Here is a 16,706-nt window from a genome sequence, read left to right on the forward strand (position 1 = left end):
AACCATAAAATATTTATGCTCTGGCCTGCCCTGGAAAATGTTTGTCAACCTCTGATTTAGTACAATAAAGTTACAGATAATATGCAAATTAAAATTAGATTAAAAGCTCTTTGGCTAGGTTTTGTCCTTTTTTCTCTCAAACTACCTAACTTAGTATGTTATACATTATAAGTATTAGTATTTTATACATTATAAGTATTCAGTTACTATCACATTAAATGAATAAATACTTTGAAGTGGCAGAAAACAGTTTAATAGCAGAAGTAACAAATAAAGAATCTGGGCAGTTCCCTAGTGGCCTAGTGGTTAAGATTCCGGGCTTTCACTGCCTTCGCCCGGGTTCAATCCGTGGTTGGGGAACTGAGATCCCATAAGCCTCATGGCGAAAAACAAAAAGAGAGAGAGATTCTCCTCTGCTTATAAAAAATAAGTTAAAAAAAGTTCTATAATAAAGTGTATTAATCATTTAAAAAAAAGAATCTATAGCAAATCTAGAAGAGTATATTTATAAAGTCTGTCAGCCTCGAAATGGACATAAACGCTAAGAGAAAAGACCTATGTCTGTACTGGTTGTTTGTGGGATTCTTCTACATTGATCTAAAACTATAAGTTGTATTTTAAGAACATTGTCGTGGGTTAGTATCGAACAATGAATTAAAACATATTTGGGACTGGGCAAAACTAATCAGGACAGTGTAACAGAGGAGAGTGACTCACTAGAAAGGGGCACAGGGGAATTTTTCTGTGGTGATGAAAAATTTCCAATGTCTTGAACAGGTTGTACTTTGGTGCATTTTACCATCTGCAAATTATACTATGATTTTTTTTAATTTAAATTTTTAAAAATGGAGATTTTTTAAATATATCTTTTGGTACTCACATAATTGAAAGAAGGGAAGGACTTTGTTAGGCATCCAGACGTATTCCATGATCTCTTATCTCTGGTTACCCTTAAATAATGGTAGTTTATTCCACTGTACTAAGTACATAGTAATAAGAGAAGAAAACAGTTGCTCTCTAATATGTACGTTTTCTTTTCTTTCACAGCTGCCTGTTCCTGCCCAGTTTGGCCCCTCATAATGCCCCTACAAACAATGCCGTCACAACAGGTCTTACCGATGGGGCCGTGGTCAGTGGCATTGGTTCCGGTAAATATTACTTTCTCTGCTTATGAGATTTTTTTTTTCCAGTAGATTATATTTTATTTAGAGATTTTGCTTTTCTTGGCATCTTTTTAAAATATAAATATGAGTCAACACAAACTCTTTCATTGTTATTTTTCTATTTTCACTTTAGGTGAAAGATTCTTCCCTCCTCCATCTGGCTTAAGCTACTCCAGCTGGTTTTGCATTGAACATTTCAGTTCTCCTCCAAATAACCACCCTGTCAGACTTCTTACTATTGTTCGCCGAGCGAATTCTTCTGAGCAGCATTATGTGTGCCTTGCCATAGTTCTATCAGCAAAAGACCGATCGCTGATTGTCTCCACCAAAGAGGAACTACTCCAAAACTATGGTCAGAATCTATCTTTTTCTTTTTGCTTCTTGTGACTGTTAAAAGTAGCAAACTTCATTTTAATGGTCGGTTTTAAGGTCCAGCTGGTAATTCTTTTCTAATTTAAATTATTACAGAATAGAACAGGTTATATAAAATCTTGAATATTGTTTACCAGTGAAATTTTAAGGCACCTTCACTTTCAAAAGAGACTTAGATAGAAAACAGTGGAGAGAGTTCCTAAAATAAGGATTCATCTCTACTTGCCAAGAAATCACAGCTTTTGCTAGGAGTGCAGGATGCTTGTTTAATATATTTTAGTAGGGATTTTCATTGGCTGTGAGTTCTGCTTAACTAATGAATATTCATTGAGCACCTGCCTACCATATGTGCCACTCTGTGCTAGACACAATAACATTTTAATTACTTTATTCATCACTTACCTTCAAGACTTAATACAGTCCATTTAATAATCCTAATTCGCTAATTCCCTCCAATATGCCATAATGTTACGTTACTGTGCAATAGAACTTCAAACTCAAGGCATTCATGAATATCTTCCTAAATGATATGCGTAACATAAAATAGAAATCTCAGTTCACTGAATTTTCTTTGCTCTGAATATAAGCATTTGTGTATGTATATTTATATGTACCTCTTTTTTATCATCTGATTTTGTCTTTTAACTGACTAAATAAAATAATAGCACATATTGCTTCCCCTGTGTTTGGTAGTCACATGTTAATTGAATATGAATGTTAGCTCCTCAGTTTGATTGTAAGGCTTTTTGTCTTATTAAGATTCTTCATCATGATCAGCACAGAGTTAGGCATCAATACAGTAAGTGCTTTAAAATCCTAGTGGATACTTTATTTGCCCCTTTTGTTGCATTTGATCCTATTGATGTTTTCTTCCTAATTAAAACTATCTGCAGTCTTCAATTTGAGATACCCATTCCTTGTTCTTTCACTATTTCTCTGACCTCTCTTGCAATTTCTTTCAACAGCTTTATCTTCCATCTTCCCATCTTCCCCTTAAAATTAGTATTCTTCAAGCTCTTATGTTTAGTCTTTGTACTCAACCTGTTCTTCATGAGAAAACATCAATTTCTTTTAGCATTAGGTCTTTTTACCCTCAGGGGCTCTGAAGTTAAAAAATTTTAATATGTCTGTGTCCCAGGCTTTGTCCTCATATTTTCAACTGCATATTAGATATCTTAATATGACTAGTCCTCCTGAAAAACTTCAAACTGTAATATTTGTTCTTAAAATCTGTATCTCCTTCTATTTTCCTGTCTTGGTAAATGACACCCTCACTAGCAGTTATCCCATCTAGAAACCTCAAGTCATCCTTGAAAATGCCACCCCTTCTACTAAGTCTTACTATATTATGCATCCTTAACATTTCTTGAATCTTCCTTTCCTCCCTATGTCCACTGTCATAGCCTTTGTTTAATATTCTTTATCACTTATCTGGATTTCATAGATTTTAATTCTTTGTTTTGTTTTTGTCTGTCTACCTTACTAGAACTCTCAAGTTCCCACACACAATGTTATTATCTTTGTAATCTAGGCCCTGCCACCGAAAATAGTGCCTAGCATATATTAGGCCCACAAATATTATATAAAAGAATAAATGAATGAATGAGAAGAAGGAAAAATAAAGGAAGAAAAACACAGATGACTTGAAAGGGAAATACTGAGAAAAGTGAATAATAATGGAGAATTTGGAAAGAAGATAGAATTTAATGGAAAAGTTAGGATTAGATCTAGGGATATGTCAATAAAAAATGTTTTCTAACTATATCATTTTCACTAAATGTACTTTTCAAGACTACGATGGTCTATATATAACTAGAAATTATAGTAACATATACCTTAGTAACACAAACGATGCTACTATTACAAGCATCCGTCCTCTGAACAGCTATAGTCCATTAAGATGCCTAGGTAACTAAAAGCTGTCAGAAACCAGTTGGCTTACCAAATATCCTGACACACCACTGAACGCTGGGTATATCTTAGTTTAAGCTTGAGTCAGAATGTGAAGCTCTCAGAAAAACTTTATGAGTAATATCTTCTACAGTTCTCAAGAAGATTAAGTCTAATAACCAGGGAAGGGAGAGGGAACAGTTCTTGGTTTCACCCATAACCTTTTATCTTTTCATTCTCATCCCTTGGTCCATAACACTAGACCTTTCAAAGCTATTTGACCCTGCTTTTTGCCTAGTTTATTCAAGTCTCTTCCTACTTAGGTCACCTATGGATAAGATGCTGTCTTTGTAGTGGTCTTAACTCATCATTAGATGTATCTTCTGAATTGTCATTTAAAAATATAATCTTGGGGGACTTCCCTGGTGGCACAGTGGTTAAGAATCCACCTGCCAGTTCAGGGGACATGGGTTCGATCCCTGATCCAGGAAGATCCCACATGCCGCGGAGCAACTAAGCCCATGCGCCACAACTACTGAGCCTGTGCTCTAGAGCCCATGAGCCACAACTACTGAGCCCGTGTGCCACAACTACTGAAGCCCACGCGCCTAGAGCCCATGCTTTGCAACAAGAGAAGCCACTGCAATGAGAAGCCCACGCACTGCAACCAAGAGTAGCCCCCACTCACCACTACTAGAGGAAGCCCGAGCACAGCAACGAAGACCCAATGCAGCCAAAAATTAATTAATTAATTAATTAAAAAATAATAATAATCTTGACATTTTAGTATATGCAAATATTTTAAGATTCCAGAAGTAAAATATTTTATTTGTGATTCTTTCTTCAAATAATTTAAACTTTTAATTTTCAGTATATTATATGTGTTTGTACTGAAAACCGGTGGGTCTGCTTTAAGATACATGGTTAAGATTAGCTCTTTTTAGAAAGTTTTTCTTGGGGTGGGGGAAGGAATGAATTTTTAACATCTGGATTTCTGCTGCTGTCCCACCCTCTCTTGAATTCTTATTAAAGATAAATTAATTTTTAACTATCTTAACATTAAGTTAATACTTAACCCATTATTTCCTGGCATGATTTGGCAACATACAGGGTAGCAGAGACAAGCCAGATTAGAGTCAAGAGTGATTGCAAATGTTAGCAAATCACCAGAGTTGTCAGGTAAAGCAGGAAACTTGCACCAAAAAAATACCTTTCCACTCCATAAATCGCCTCCTTACTACCAGCTGTTGTTAGACAAGGGTCAGGGTGGTACAACCACAAACTAAAAACAGATAGTTGCCCCCTTGTATCATTGAGAGCATAAAGCAAGAATAAAATTTTTAATTTTCTTGGTTGTTTGTCTAACCAGTGCTATAATCAAATGCATCTCAAACTAGGATTTTAAAAGACCTTTTATAACAGACCATGACAGGTAATAATCAACTAATCTCTTGTTGTTGTTGTCTATTGTAACTTTATTTGACTGTCTATTTTATTTATTTTTTATTTCCTTAGTTATTAAACTTTATTTGATTATAACTGTATGTATCTTGAACAGAACAAAGCACAATATATCCCAGGTTTTAGGTAAAGTTATTGAATGAATGGGGTATTTTCATTTACATCATCATCATATTACTTTAACATAGAGTCAAAGTCTAGATGTGAATAATTGTTAGAATGAGGATGATGTTAAGTTTTTAATTTCTTTCCCCTCTTCATTTTAGTTGATGATTTTAGTGAAGAATCCTCTTTTTATGAGATTCTGCCATGCTGCGCTCGCTTCCGCTGTGGAGAACTGATCATTGAGGGACAGTGGCATCATCTGGTTCTGGTGATGAGCAAAGGGATGCTGAAGAACAGCACTGCAGCCCTCTACATTGATGGACAGCTTGTCAGCACCGTGAAGGTGAGCGTACTTGTGCTTATAAATCTCAACCTGCTTTTATAAGATAGTTTAGGGGTGGGTGTGTTTGCCTGTATGTGTGTTTGCAGGGGTATTGTTTTAAATTGCTGTCTTAATTTTAACTTGACCTTCAGTACCCATTTAAACAATAGGTGAGAGTCATGTGGCTGGTTAATTCAAGTCACTTGATTAGAAAAGACTCGAAAGGAGGGGTTACAGGGTACTAAAGATGTTAGTGAATATGTCAGTGCTTGAGCCAGATTGTTAAGTGCTTTTTCACCAGAGAGAAACCAGTTGGATGGTTGGAAACCAGATGGATGCCTAAATTAAATAAATGATGAACACAGTATTTTGTCACTTCTTTGTTACTACTGTATGCAGTCCAGTAGATTCTGTGCTCCTTTAGAGCTGGAACTGTTTTTATTCATCCTTGTTTTCAGATCACCCAGATTAGTCCCTGATAATAATAGTAATAAGGTGTTCCCTTATTGTTTGTTGAATAAATGAATGTATAAATATTACTCTAGATAGCTGTACTACAGTATTCAGAGGAGATGCAAGAGAATTAAAGCAACCAGTAAAGAATCAGAAGTTCCTTTTGTGAATCAGGATGAATGCTACTCGTTACTTTCTACCGAATTGAGCTAGCAAGCTCTTAAAATTCTTTAACTTCTAAAAGATGGTATCCATTTTTATAGTGATATCACTTAAAAGAAGCAGCAAAGGTCTACCTTTTGTGTGAATTGAAGTTTAAAAAGCAGTGAAATGGGCAGCCTTTTTGAATACATTTCCTTCCTTAATGATATTTTATTGTGACATCGTGTTTCAGTATGATAAACCCTAAAATGAACTCTGGGAATAGTCATTTATTTTCTCTGTATACAGGATTGCGTTTGAAATGGGCTTGTAGATTCTTTAGTAGGTTGCTCCTTCATTATTTTTAGTATCATTGAAAATAAAAATGTCCTCAACTTCCAGAATTGAGAGGTAGGAGATTTATTATTAATGTATTTACATCATCACCATTACTGTGCCTGTGAGAAGTCACAGTCCTGTGAAACCAACTTTAGGTTGAATGTTGGTCTTCATACTCATACTATTAACATCACAAGGAGTTGTTCTTTAATATATGGAATCATAGATATGATCTGAAGCTAGGACAGTGTTATGACAAAACAGTCTATGGGAATGTTACTCATTCTGTCAAGTGATGAAGGCTGCCTGTATCACAAGAAGCAACTTGATTTCCTAACCTCTTACACTCTAATTATATATTTATTGTAATGAATTGAATGATAATTTAAGCATCTTGTCAGTGTCATTTCAAATCTGAGAATATATTTTTCACTGAGATTAAACCGTGTATGTATAAATTATAACATAAGACTATTTTTCTAATACTTTTATAGCCCTTTACCCATTATAAAACACTTTGCATGAATAATTTTATTTAACAGACTCATACTGAAGGTATCATAACTAATTTCAAGACTGCCTGAATATCATAGTTGGAAAGCAGTTTTTATATCAACCTGAAAATTTCATAGCAGCATCGTTAATTTGGTATGCAAACCAACCAGATAGTAACAGAATCCCTATATTTGACTGTTGCCCTTTCTAGCGTTAGATAGTTTATCTGTATTAATCTGTATTACAGAGTTGGATTACAAATTTCCAACTTGCTGATCAGGTTCTAGAATCCTGGCCTGCCCTTATGTTTCTCTGCTCAACAGCTTTTGTACATTCATAAAGTTGTATGGCCTTGGGATAATGAAAATATACACAAAAAGTGGTTATTTTCCCGGTGAAAGTGTTTTGGGTTGAATTTCACACATTTGCTTTCATTTTCTTTACAGCTGCATTATGTTCACAGTACTCCCGGGGGCTCAGGCTCTGCCAATCCACCGGTGGTTAGCACAGTCTATGCATACATTGGTACTCCGCCCGCCCAACGCCAAATCGCTTCGTTGGTTTGGCGCTTGGGACCCACGCACTTTCTAGAAGAAGTTTTACCTCCTTCAAATGTTACTACCATTTATGAACTAGGACCAAATTATGTTGGAAGCTTTCAGGCCGTATGTATGCCATGTGAGTAACATATTCTTTGTTCATATAGTTGTATAAAACTTACCTCCTGTGGTATAGATGCATGAATAAGTGCATATGTGTAGATTAGGTTATACATTACATTTATGCGAAAAAAGGGGCCTTCTCCTCCACTTTTCTCCAGCATGATACTATTGACCACTCACTCCTATTCAAAATGCTCTCCTCCACTGGTCATCCTATGCTTTCTTGTTTCTTGTCTTCATGCCTAGTCACTAGTTTTCCAGTTTCTCTTGTTGGCTCCAAGATGTGGGTATACACTTCCTAACATTATAACGCCAGGCTTCTTCTCTCTGTCATTTCTCCTATTACATGAAGCAGTTTAAAGTATATCTACTCTGGTTAAAGGAAAGAAAGATGGGTCTAGAAGACACACACATGTATTCTTTAGGTTAGACCAGTTAACATCAATTTTCCTCGTCTCTTTATTCCTGCAGTCCACTCCTGTTATCCGTTCTCCCAAAAGGAATTTAGAATCAGAGAGTTGATGTTAAGCTGCAGTTCCTTTGTAGTACTCTTTCCAAATGATGTCTTCCATTCCCTTGTTCTCATTCTGCCAAAGTTCTCAGAAGAGTTGGGACAAATATGTTGTAAATGGTAATAATCTTATGGCTAAGTAATTTCTCTTTCACTCAGGTTCTTGATTCAGATAGTGTCTGATAATAGCTAACACTGACTGAGCACTTAATGTGTGCTGAATAAGTTAATATGCATGAAGGACATAGCTACTCTGAGCCCTTCACAAGTATTTTTGTTTTTTAATTATTTATTTATTTATGGCTGTGTTGGGTCTTTGTTTCTGTGCGAGGGCTTTCTCTAGTTGTGGCAAGCGGGGGCCACTCTTCATTGCGGTGCGCGGGCCTCTCACTATTGCGGCCTCTCTTGTTGCGGAGCACAGGCTCCAGACGCGCAGGCTCAGTAATTGTGGCTCACGGGCCTAGTTGCTCCGCGGCATGTGGGATCTTCCCAGACCAGGGCTCGAACCCGTGTCCCCTGAATTGGCAGGCAGATTCTTAACCACTGCGCCACCAGGGAAGCCCCCTTCACAAGTATTTATTCATCACCTCAAAACACTGGGACGTAGGGGCCGTTGTTTTCATCTCCATTTTACAGATGAGGAAACTGAGGTGCAGCGATGTACAGGTCACACAGCTTTTAAGCAATAAAGCAGAGGTTCAAACTTAAACCATCTTGCTTTAAAACTACTTTGCCATGTTGTCTGGAAGAATAAAGAGAGGCATATGTGAGGGCTCTCACTGGGAAGGAGACCTAGTGCTACAAAGCTCATAGACATTCCACTCATTTTCATTCCCTTGTTCCTTGGAACCAAGGGGAAGTGTTTTGTGATTTGTTTGGTAACAGTTAAAACTCTTCCTCTTCCTTTACATTATGCTGTATATTAAGTATATTTTAAGAGTAAAACTTAGGATGTAAAGCTTTATGACTGGATGCTTTTCCTTATTTTCTAATTAAAGAAATAAATAAAGAGCTGGAAATTAAATAAAACAGTTTTTAAATTTAGCTCCCTTGTTCCACTTCAAAAGATTTTCAAGGCTACCCATTTAAAAATGATAATAAGAATTAAAAAGTTGTGTTAGGGTCAGGAGAATAACTGACGATTTTGAAAAGGATTATTCTTCTTTTGAAGGTAAAGATGCAAAATCCGAAGGTGTGGTCCCATCTCCTGTGTCGTTAGTACCGGAGGAAAAGGTGTCATTTGGCCTTTATGCACTGTCTGTGTCCGCCCTAACAGTGGCAAGAATCCGGAAAGTGTACAACAAGTTGGACAGCAAAGCCATCGCTAAACAGGTAAGCAGATTGATTCCCCAGTGGGCTGCCGCTGGTTCTCACTGGAAAGATGTTCCAGAGCTTCCTTCTGGGCACCACACAAGTATGAGTGGTTGCTAAAAACAGTGCCTTTCATACATTGTTTTGGTTTATTTACCTTTGAATTTAAGCCAAAACATAATTAGATATATAGTTTAATTTGGAAGAGTGAGAATTCAAGTGCATAGTTTATATTAATTCTTATATTTTTATTGGCAATTAAGAAATCGAACTTTAGGCAACTAAAGGAAGCAATTGCTATTTTTAAGGCTGTAGTTATTTTCTGGATAACCTACTAAATGCCGGGCACCATTTTGTTCATGACATAGCAGTAGATACAGAGAAAATCCCTGCCTTTATTAAGGTTCTTACATTCCAGTGGAAGAGGCATACAATAATAACTAAAGAAATAACCTGATCATAGAGTATGTTAGAAGATGAAGAGTGCTATGTGGAAACATAAAGCAGGAAACGTGAGAGAAAGAAGCTTATAGTTTTAAGTAGGATGGTCAGAGGAGGCCTCACTGAGAAGGTGAAATTGGAGCAGCCTTTTGAAACAGATGAGGCAGCAAAGCATGAGAATATGGAGAATAAGATGCATGTATAGGCAGGTGGGGTTTGCATTCCAGAAATACAAGTGCTAAGGCCCTGAGGAAAGTGCATGCCTGCCACAGAGGCAGGTGTGGCTAAACAAAACCAGAGAAGGCCTGCGGGGTAGGTGAGGCAAAAGTAGAGTCACTTTTTCTGATATGGAGAAAACTATAAGAAGAGTAGTTGGGGGGTGGGGGAGGGACTGAGAATTAAGTTTTGCAAAAGTTTGAGAAACATATTAGACATCTTAGGGGGGGACATCATTGGAAATATGAATCTGAGTTCAGGGGAGAGGTTCGAATGCCACGGGTGTTCATAGGTGGTGTTAAGGCCACAAGACTAGGTACACTTACCAAAGAGGAGATGGAGATGGAGATGAGGAAAGGTTTACAGATGGAGACCAGGGACATTCCAGTGTGACAGCGTTGGGAAGATGATGAAGAATGAGCAGAAAAGACTACGGAGCCAGCAAGAATGGAGAAAAGCTAGGAGAATCTGGTGTTGTAGAAGTCTTATTCACTGTGGCAGATGTGTTAGAGCAGTCAGAAAGATGAAGGCTGGCCATCGGGTTTAGGAAGGTGGAAGTCATCAGTGAGCTTGACAAGACGTTTTGGCTGATTAGAGGAGGCAAAGCTAAGGGGAAGGAAATCGAGGCTGGAAGGGAAAGGATTTGGGAACAGTAAGTATTGACAAGCTCTTGTGCAGAGGTTTGCCTGTGAATATATATATATATATATATATATATATATATATATATATATATATATATAAAATCTTCTAAGGAATATTAACTACATAAATTTATTCTACCGGTAACAACAGAATTAAGTCTATGCCTTATATTTGCTTTAAAAGCACATTGTGTACGTATGTGCAAAATTTAACATTTATTTTGTGTATAGGGCATGTTTTATCCATAAACTTTTGGATAATCTATGTGACATTTACTTGGCTATGGAGTAAAGCAAGTATTATATTCACTAATCAGAAATACTGTGTGGCAGCGAGTGACAAGAACCTTTAAACCACAACAGAGTCTCATTCAGAAGGACCCCTGAGGCTGTTTCCCAAGACCCCCTCACCGTCTTTCTCTCAGCAGACTGTATTTAACTGAGTCTACTCAGGTACCTCTGAGTTTCCACACCTTTGGAAGTATTTGCACATTTAAAAAAAAAAATGAATACTCATGTTTTTAGTATTCTGTTATGGAGAGAGAGAAAAGATATGTTCCTCATCATGTTCTTTTTTCTTTTCCAGTCAAAATGTTCAGACTGTTCCTGTTTAGTTACATTTTTCCCTTTCCTATTCTTCAGTTAGGCATTTCCTCCCATGAGAATGCCACTCCTGTGAAGTTGATACACAACTCAGCAGGGCATCTTAATGGACCAGCACGGACAGTTGGGGCTACTCTGATTGGATACTTGGGTGAGTCAAATTGCCTTTGTCTTTCAGACTTCTTTATTTGCCTTCAAATCCGCGTTCACTTTCTTCACTGAGTGTGGTGTTTAAGTTCATATTCGATAGTGCTGACCTGTAATGTTCTTACAATATTTAGAGATTAATGTCAATCCCAAACTCCAGTCAGCTTTAAAAATTATAATCTTTTATAAAATTCCATTAACTTTTCCCCTCTTTTGTCAACACTGATGAGCACTGACTGTATACTTCTACATAATTTCAAGGTAAAGGTCACACTACATTCAGTAAAGACTTGGAAATACTGATGATTGCTATTGTTACATGGTTTGGTGCTGCAGTGGTGACACTCATGGTGCTTTTTATTTGGAAATGAGCTAGAAATAAGAGCTTCAGAGTATGAGCACTGTGGATCCAACTATAATAAAAGTTAGAGCTGCAGAGCCTCTTACCCAATGTCTACTTAGAAAGAATTGATTGTTTTGGTTAGATAGAATTTTGAGATATAACCCAGTCAGGCCATCTAAAATTCAGAACTGGCAATTATGTATTTCAATGTGCAAATCAGTACAGAATATTGGTTCCTTTTAAAATAAAAAGTGTTGTGCTGGTCAGCGTCCTACATGTTTATCAGGCGATTATTATTGTCCCCGCAATGTGCACATCTCTTTGTTTTTCTTTTTTGGCTATAGTGCACTGATAAAAGTTTCCTTTATGCTAAGGCACATGGTAATTTTTCTTTTTTCGATTCAACAAATATTTACTGAGCACTGCTCTATGTCCTTTGCAAAAATACAGCAGCACTGTGGTATAGTAGAAAGAGCAGTGAATGAAGAGTTCAGAGATTTAGGTTCTCACCCCTGTTCTGTCACTGTGTGGATTTAAGCCAGACATTGAGCTCCATGGATGTCAATTTTCTTATCTACAAACTAGTAATACTGGCCCTAATTACCTTAGAAGCTAGCTTTCAAAATCCAGTGCCATAATGTATGAAAGTATTGTGGATACTACAGAGCACACAGAAATATAAAATGCATATTAGCTTTATTTTTTAAAAACTCAATCTTGATTGGTAGGCAAATGACATTTAAACAACGTCTTTTTTAAAAAACAAGGTTAGGGGGGCTTCCCTGGTGGCTCAGTGGTTGGGAGTCTGCCTGCCGATGCAGGGGACACGGGTTCATGCCCCGGTCCGGGAGGATTCCACATGCCCCGGAGCGGCTGGGCCCGTGAGCCATGGCTGCTGAGCCTGCGCTTCCGGAGCCTGTGCTCCGTAATGGGAGAGGCCACAACAGTGAGGGGCCCGTGTACCCAAAAAAAAAACACAAAAAACCAAGGTTAGGAATGTAGATGTGAATTTTTTTTTTTTTTTAATTGACAAAGTTAGTTCCAGTACTGTGTTTCCACATACTTACGCTCTTCAGGGTCACTGATGTACTGTTACTCAGATTACATAACTAAGAGAAGCTTTGAGCAGTGGTCAGGAATGTGCTCTGTTTGGCTTTTCTGTAGGGAATACTTCATCCTTGCCAGGGTGGCTTCTCCATCCCATTCCCCAATTCACAGAGATGAAGTGCTTTTGCTCTCCCCAAGTTTATTCTTCAGCAGTACCTAGTAAGGCATTCTCCCTTACTTCAGAAATATATTCCCAAGGCCTCTGTACTTCTGAGTCTTTACATTGCCCGAAACTATAGAGTAGAAACACTTGTGCTTCCTCTCAAACCTGCTCTTCTCTACTCCCTCCTTTACTCCCAACTCTTCTCTGAAAGTATATCAGCATTTATTGCCTTCTCCCAAATTCTACCTTGAATTTTTTTTTTTTAGAATATTTTTTTTGATGTTGGGGGTAGGAGTTTATTAATTAATTTATTTATTTGGCTGTGTTGGGTCTTTGTTTCTGTGCAAGGGCTTTCTCTAGTTGTGGCAGGCGGGGGCCACTCTTCATCACGGTGCACGGGCCTCTCACTGTCGCGACCTCTCTTGTTGCAGAGCACAGGCTCCAGACGTGCAGGCTCAGTAGTTCTGGCTCACGGGCCTAGTTGCTCCACGGCATGTGGGATCCTCCCAGACCAGGGCTCGAACCCGTGTCCCCTGCATTAGCAGGCAGACTCTCAACCACTGCGCCACCAGGGAAGCCCTAGAATTTTTATTTTAGGATAGAAGGGTTTTTTGTTTTTAGGCATAATTTATAATTAATTAAATATTTCTTAAGATGATTTATTCAGTTCTTGTTTACAGTGGGGAATTTATTTTAATTATTTTTCACTGTCTTTTAATCAGGAGTAAGAACATTTGTTCCTAAGCCTGTTGCCACTACTTTGCAGTACATTGGTGGAGCTGCAGCCATCCTGGGCCTGGTGGCCATGGCTTCTGATGTGGAAGGGCTATATGCAGCAGTCAAGGCCCTGGTTTGTGTGGTCAAGAGTAACCCACTAGCCAGCAAAGAGATGGAAAGAATCAAGGGCTACCAGGTTTGTAACCATAAAGCTTGGTCTTCACTTTACTTTGCACTAAAAATCTTCTAATTTTCATTGTAGTTCATGTAGTTTCAAACTCTGGAAGAATAGTATTGTCCAAGTAAACTTTAGAAGTTGGTAGCTTTTATTAAAACTAACATATTTTGAGTGAGAATATAAGTTGTTAGTTTGGGGTTATTTTTTTCTGTGGAAACAGGAATTAAATGAAATAGGGTCATATTACCACCTGCTCTAGAGACTGCCAAGTTGGTAATAGATCCAGAGTTCTCCTCATTAACCTCGTCTCTCCCCTCCACACCCAGTCATCTTGTACTCCCCCGCCCCCTTACTTACCTAGGGCATGTGAGAGCCACTGTGTGCCATTACTAGTCCTGAAAATGCATGTGGGATTAAAAAATATGTTGTGTTCATGTATTTACAATCTCTACTAGGTTTAGGCAGAAAGTTACTTACGAGAAGAGGAACAAGTATTTGGAGCAAGATTAAGTTCCTCTAATGTAGATGAAGTACAAATGCCTTCTTCTCTAACTTTAGCCAATATTCACTGGTAGTAGATAAGCTGTTTACTGTAGTGTTTTCTGTAGATTTAATTATCTAATTTTATGTTCTGTTTTGCAAAACTTTCAAAATGATAATTGCAGCATTGTTTATCATGAAAAAATAGGAATAATCTAAAGGTTCCAGTAGTATCAGAATGACTAATAATACTATAACCATCTCACATATCATTCAACCTTTTAAAATTATAATTATGGAAACTAGGTTGCAAAAGAAAAAAAATCCTTTGGATAAAATGTTATGTAGAGAACAGGAGTAGAAAATTGTATACACATGATGGCAACAATTTAAATATTTCTGTGTGAATAGAGTTTATGTAAAAGTGGATATTTTAATAAGAGGATGATGGGATTACCCTGCTTTTCAGATTTTCTCTGATGTTGCATTGTCATAGTAAAAATTTAGAAACCAGCATAGAAGTCTCAGGAATTGCTCTACTTAGTGTTCTCCAGTGTGTTTGTGTGTGTATGTGTGTGTACATATATTATGATTGACCAACAGGCATTTGGTATTGATTTCTTTTAGTTGCTGGCAATGCTGCTTAAGAAGAAACGTTCCCTTCTTAACAGCCACATTCTCCATCTAACTTTTTCCTTGGTGGGAACTGTTGACAGTGGACACGAGACCTCCATTATTCCAAATTCAACTGCTTTCCAGGATCTACTTTGTGATTTTGAAGTATGTATATAAACACTAACTGGTAATATATAATCAAGGAACTGATTTCTTATTCTGTATATTGATAGAGTTAACTAATGAACAGTTTTGTCTCTAAGGTGTGTTTATGTTCTAAAATTTTATGATGCTCATGTTAATGTCATTAGTAAAATATACAGAATAAGGTAGTGATTGGGTTCCTTCTTCCCAAAGATATTGCATTTTACAAGTAGTATAGAAATGAAATGGTGCAATGCATGTGCCTAACGATAGCCAGTTTGCTGTTGCCACTGGCATTACAAGAGGCAAACATTTTCATCAAAAATTTTTGATAGTAACTTTTCCTCAGTAAGTAGGAGCTAGACCTGAAATTTGGGTTACTAGTAGCTGTATAGGAAAATATTCTTTTCACCAAAATAGCAAAATTTTTATTTCTACTGTCTTATTACCATAACAGCTTCCACTCTGTCCTCTCAAGGCACCACTTAATCTTGCATATCCTTTCTCCATTTCATTTCTTGTTCACAGCACTTTGCATACTCATCACTGTATAAAATCTCCCCCTGTGAGGCTGAAGGTTTTATGAATGCAGAGATCATGTCTATCTTCATTTTTGTATCCCTACCACCCAGAATGGTGCCTAGCACTTGGTGTTTGCTGTGATGTCTGGCCTTCACTCTTCTTCTTTGTAACTCTAATAAGCTCAGTCTTGTCAGTTATTTTAAATCCCCAACAAACAGACTGTGTGCCCAAATTGCTTTTCTGAAACTTTATTTGAAAGCTTATTAACAGCCCTCTTCTAAATAAAAATCCATGGCTTCTACTCAGTTCTTGGTACCCCTAGCTCTCAGCAGCATCTGATGCAGTCCATTTCCCTCTTCTTGCATCTCCTAGTTCTTTTACTAGCTTTTAGGCATCACTCTCCTGGTTCATATATCTTGCTCACTACTTTCCCCATAATTTTCTGGTTATAGAATTTTCATTACTTTGTATAAACGTGTCCACCTTTACTTCTTTATCCTTTCCTTTATTTGTTGTTTTCTTTCCTTTAGATTCTCACCCAGTCCCACAGCCTCATTTCTGCAGAGGTGACTCACAAACCTAAATCTTTAGCTTGATATCTGAACTCCAGGCTTATTTCTAACTTCTTCCTCAACATTTCCATTTTTATATCCCAGCAACACCTACGCTGAACTTAACATCCTTCCCCAAGTTAGAGCTTCCTTTTAACTTCTGTTTCTATTAATAGCACCACCATTCCCCCATTCACTGAGGCTTGAAATTGAAAAATCAGCTTCCTCCTTCCTCACTGTTTATAAACAACCCATATTAAGTCATATAGATTCTGCTTCCACATTTCATGTAGTCTGTGTTTTCTCTTTCTCCTGCTACATCCTAATCCAAGCCCTAATCAATTCTATTCTTACTAAAATAATGATCAGTTCTTTCTCCCTTTCCTCAATCTATCCTATATATTTTTTAATCTCATTCTTTCTAAGATATAATCATATAACTTATTAAAAAACTTTCAGTGCTTTTTCTTTCCTACACAATAAAATACACATTTCTCAGCCTGATATACAAAGTTCTGATACAGAGACCTCTCATTCTGTTAGAAAATAATTATTGAATATGTTTGAGCCAAGCACTGTATTAGGTGCTAAGGATGTGAAAATAAAAGATAGAGTCCATGCCTCAAGGCATTTAGTGCATTAGAAGAGAAAAGCAAATAGACAATAAAAA

At 37.3% G+C, this 16,706-nt stretch overlaps 1 protein-coding gene across 2 annotated transcripts in view; it reads left to right on the forward strand.

Annotated features, from left to right (window-relative positions):
• WDFY3 (WD repeat and FYVE domain containing 3) overlaps positions 1-16,706 on the forward strand; it is a gene marked incomplete at both ends in the record, with an annotated part of 173,774 nt that overhangs the window by 64,532 nt on the left and 92,536 nt on the right. For both annotated transcript variants that reach the window (XM_079701144.1, XM_079701145.1), the window contains 8 exons: positions 1,048-1,148; positions 1,297-1,515; positions 5,153-5,334; positions 7,188-7,419; positions 9,086-9,246; positions 11,169-11,280; positions 13,552-13,742; positions 14,832-14,984. In XM_079701144.1, coding sequence (XP_079557270.1) covers positions 1,048-1,148; positions 1,297-1,515; positions 5,153-5,334; positions 7,188-7,419; positions 9,086-9,246; positions 11,169-11,280; positions 13,552-13,742; positions 14,832-14,984 — 1,351 coding nt within the window. The remainder of the gene's footprint in view (positions 1-1,047; positions 1,149-1,296; positions 1,516-5,152; positions 5,335-7,187; positions 7,420-9,085; positions 9,247-11,168; positions 11,281-13,551; positions 13,743-14,831; positions 14,985-16,706) is intronic.

Source organism: Hyperoodon ampullatus, assembly GCF_949752795.1.
Source record: "Hyperoodon ampullatus genome assembly, chromosome: 1".
In the NCBI taxonomy this organism is placed as follows: domain Eukaryota; kingdom Metazoa; phylum Chordata; class Mammalia; order Artiodactyla; family Ziphiidae; genus Hyperoodon; species Hyperoodon ampullatus.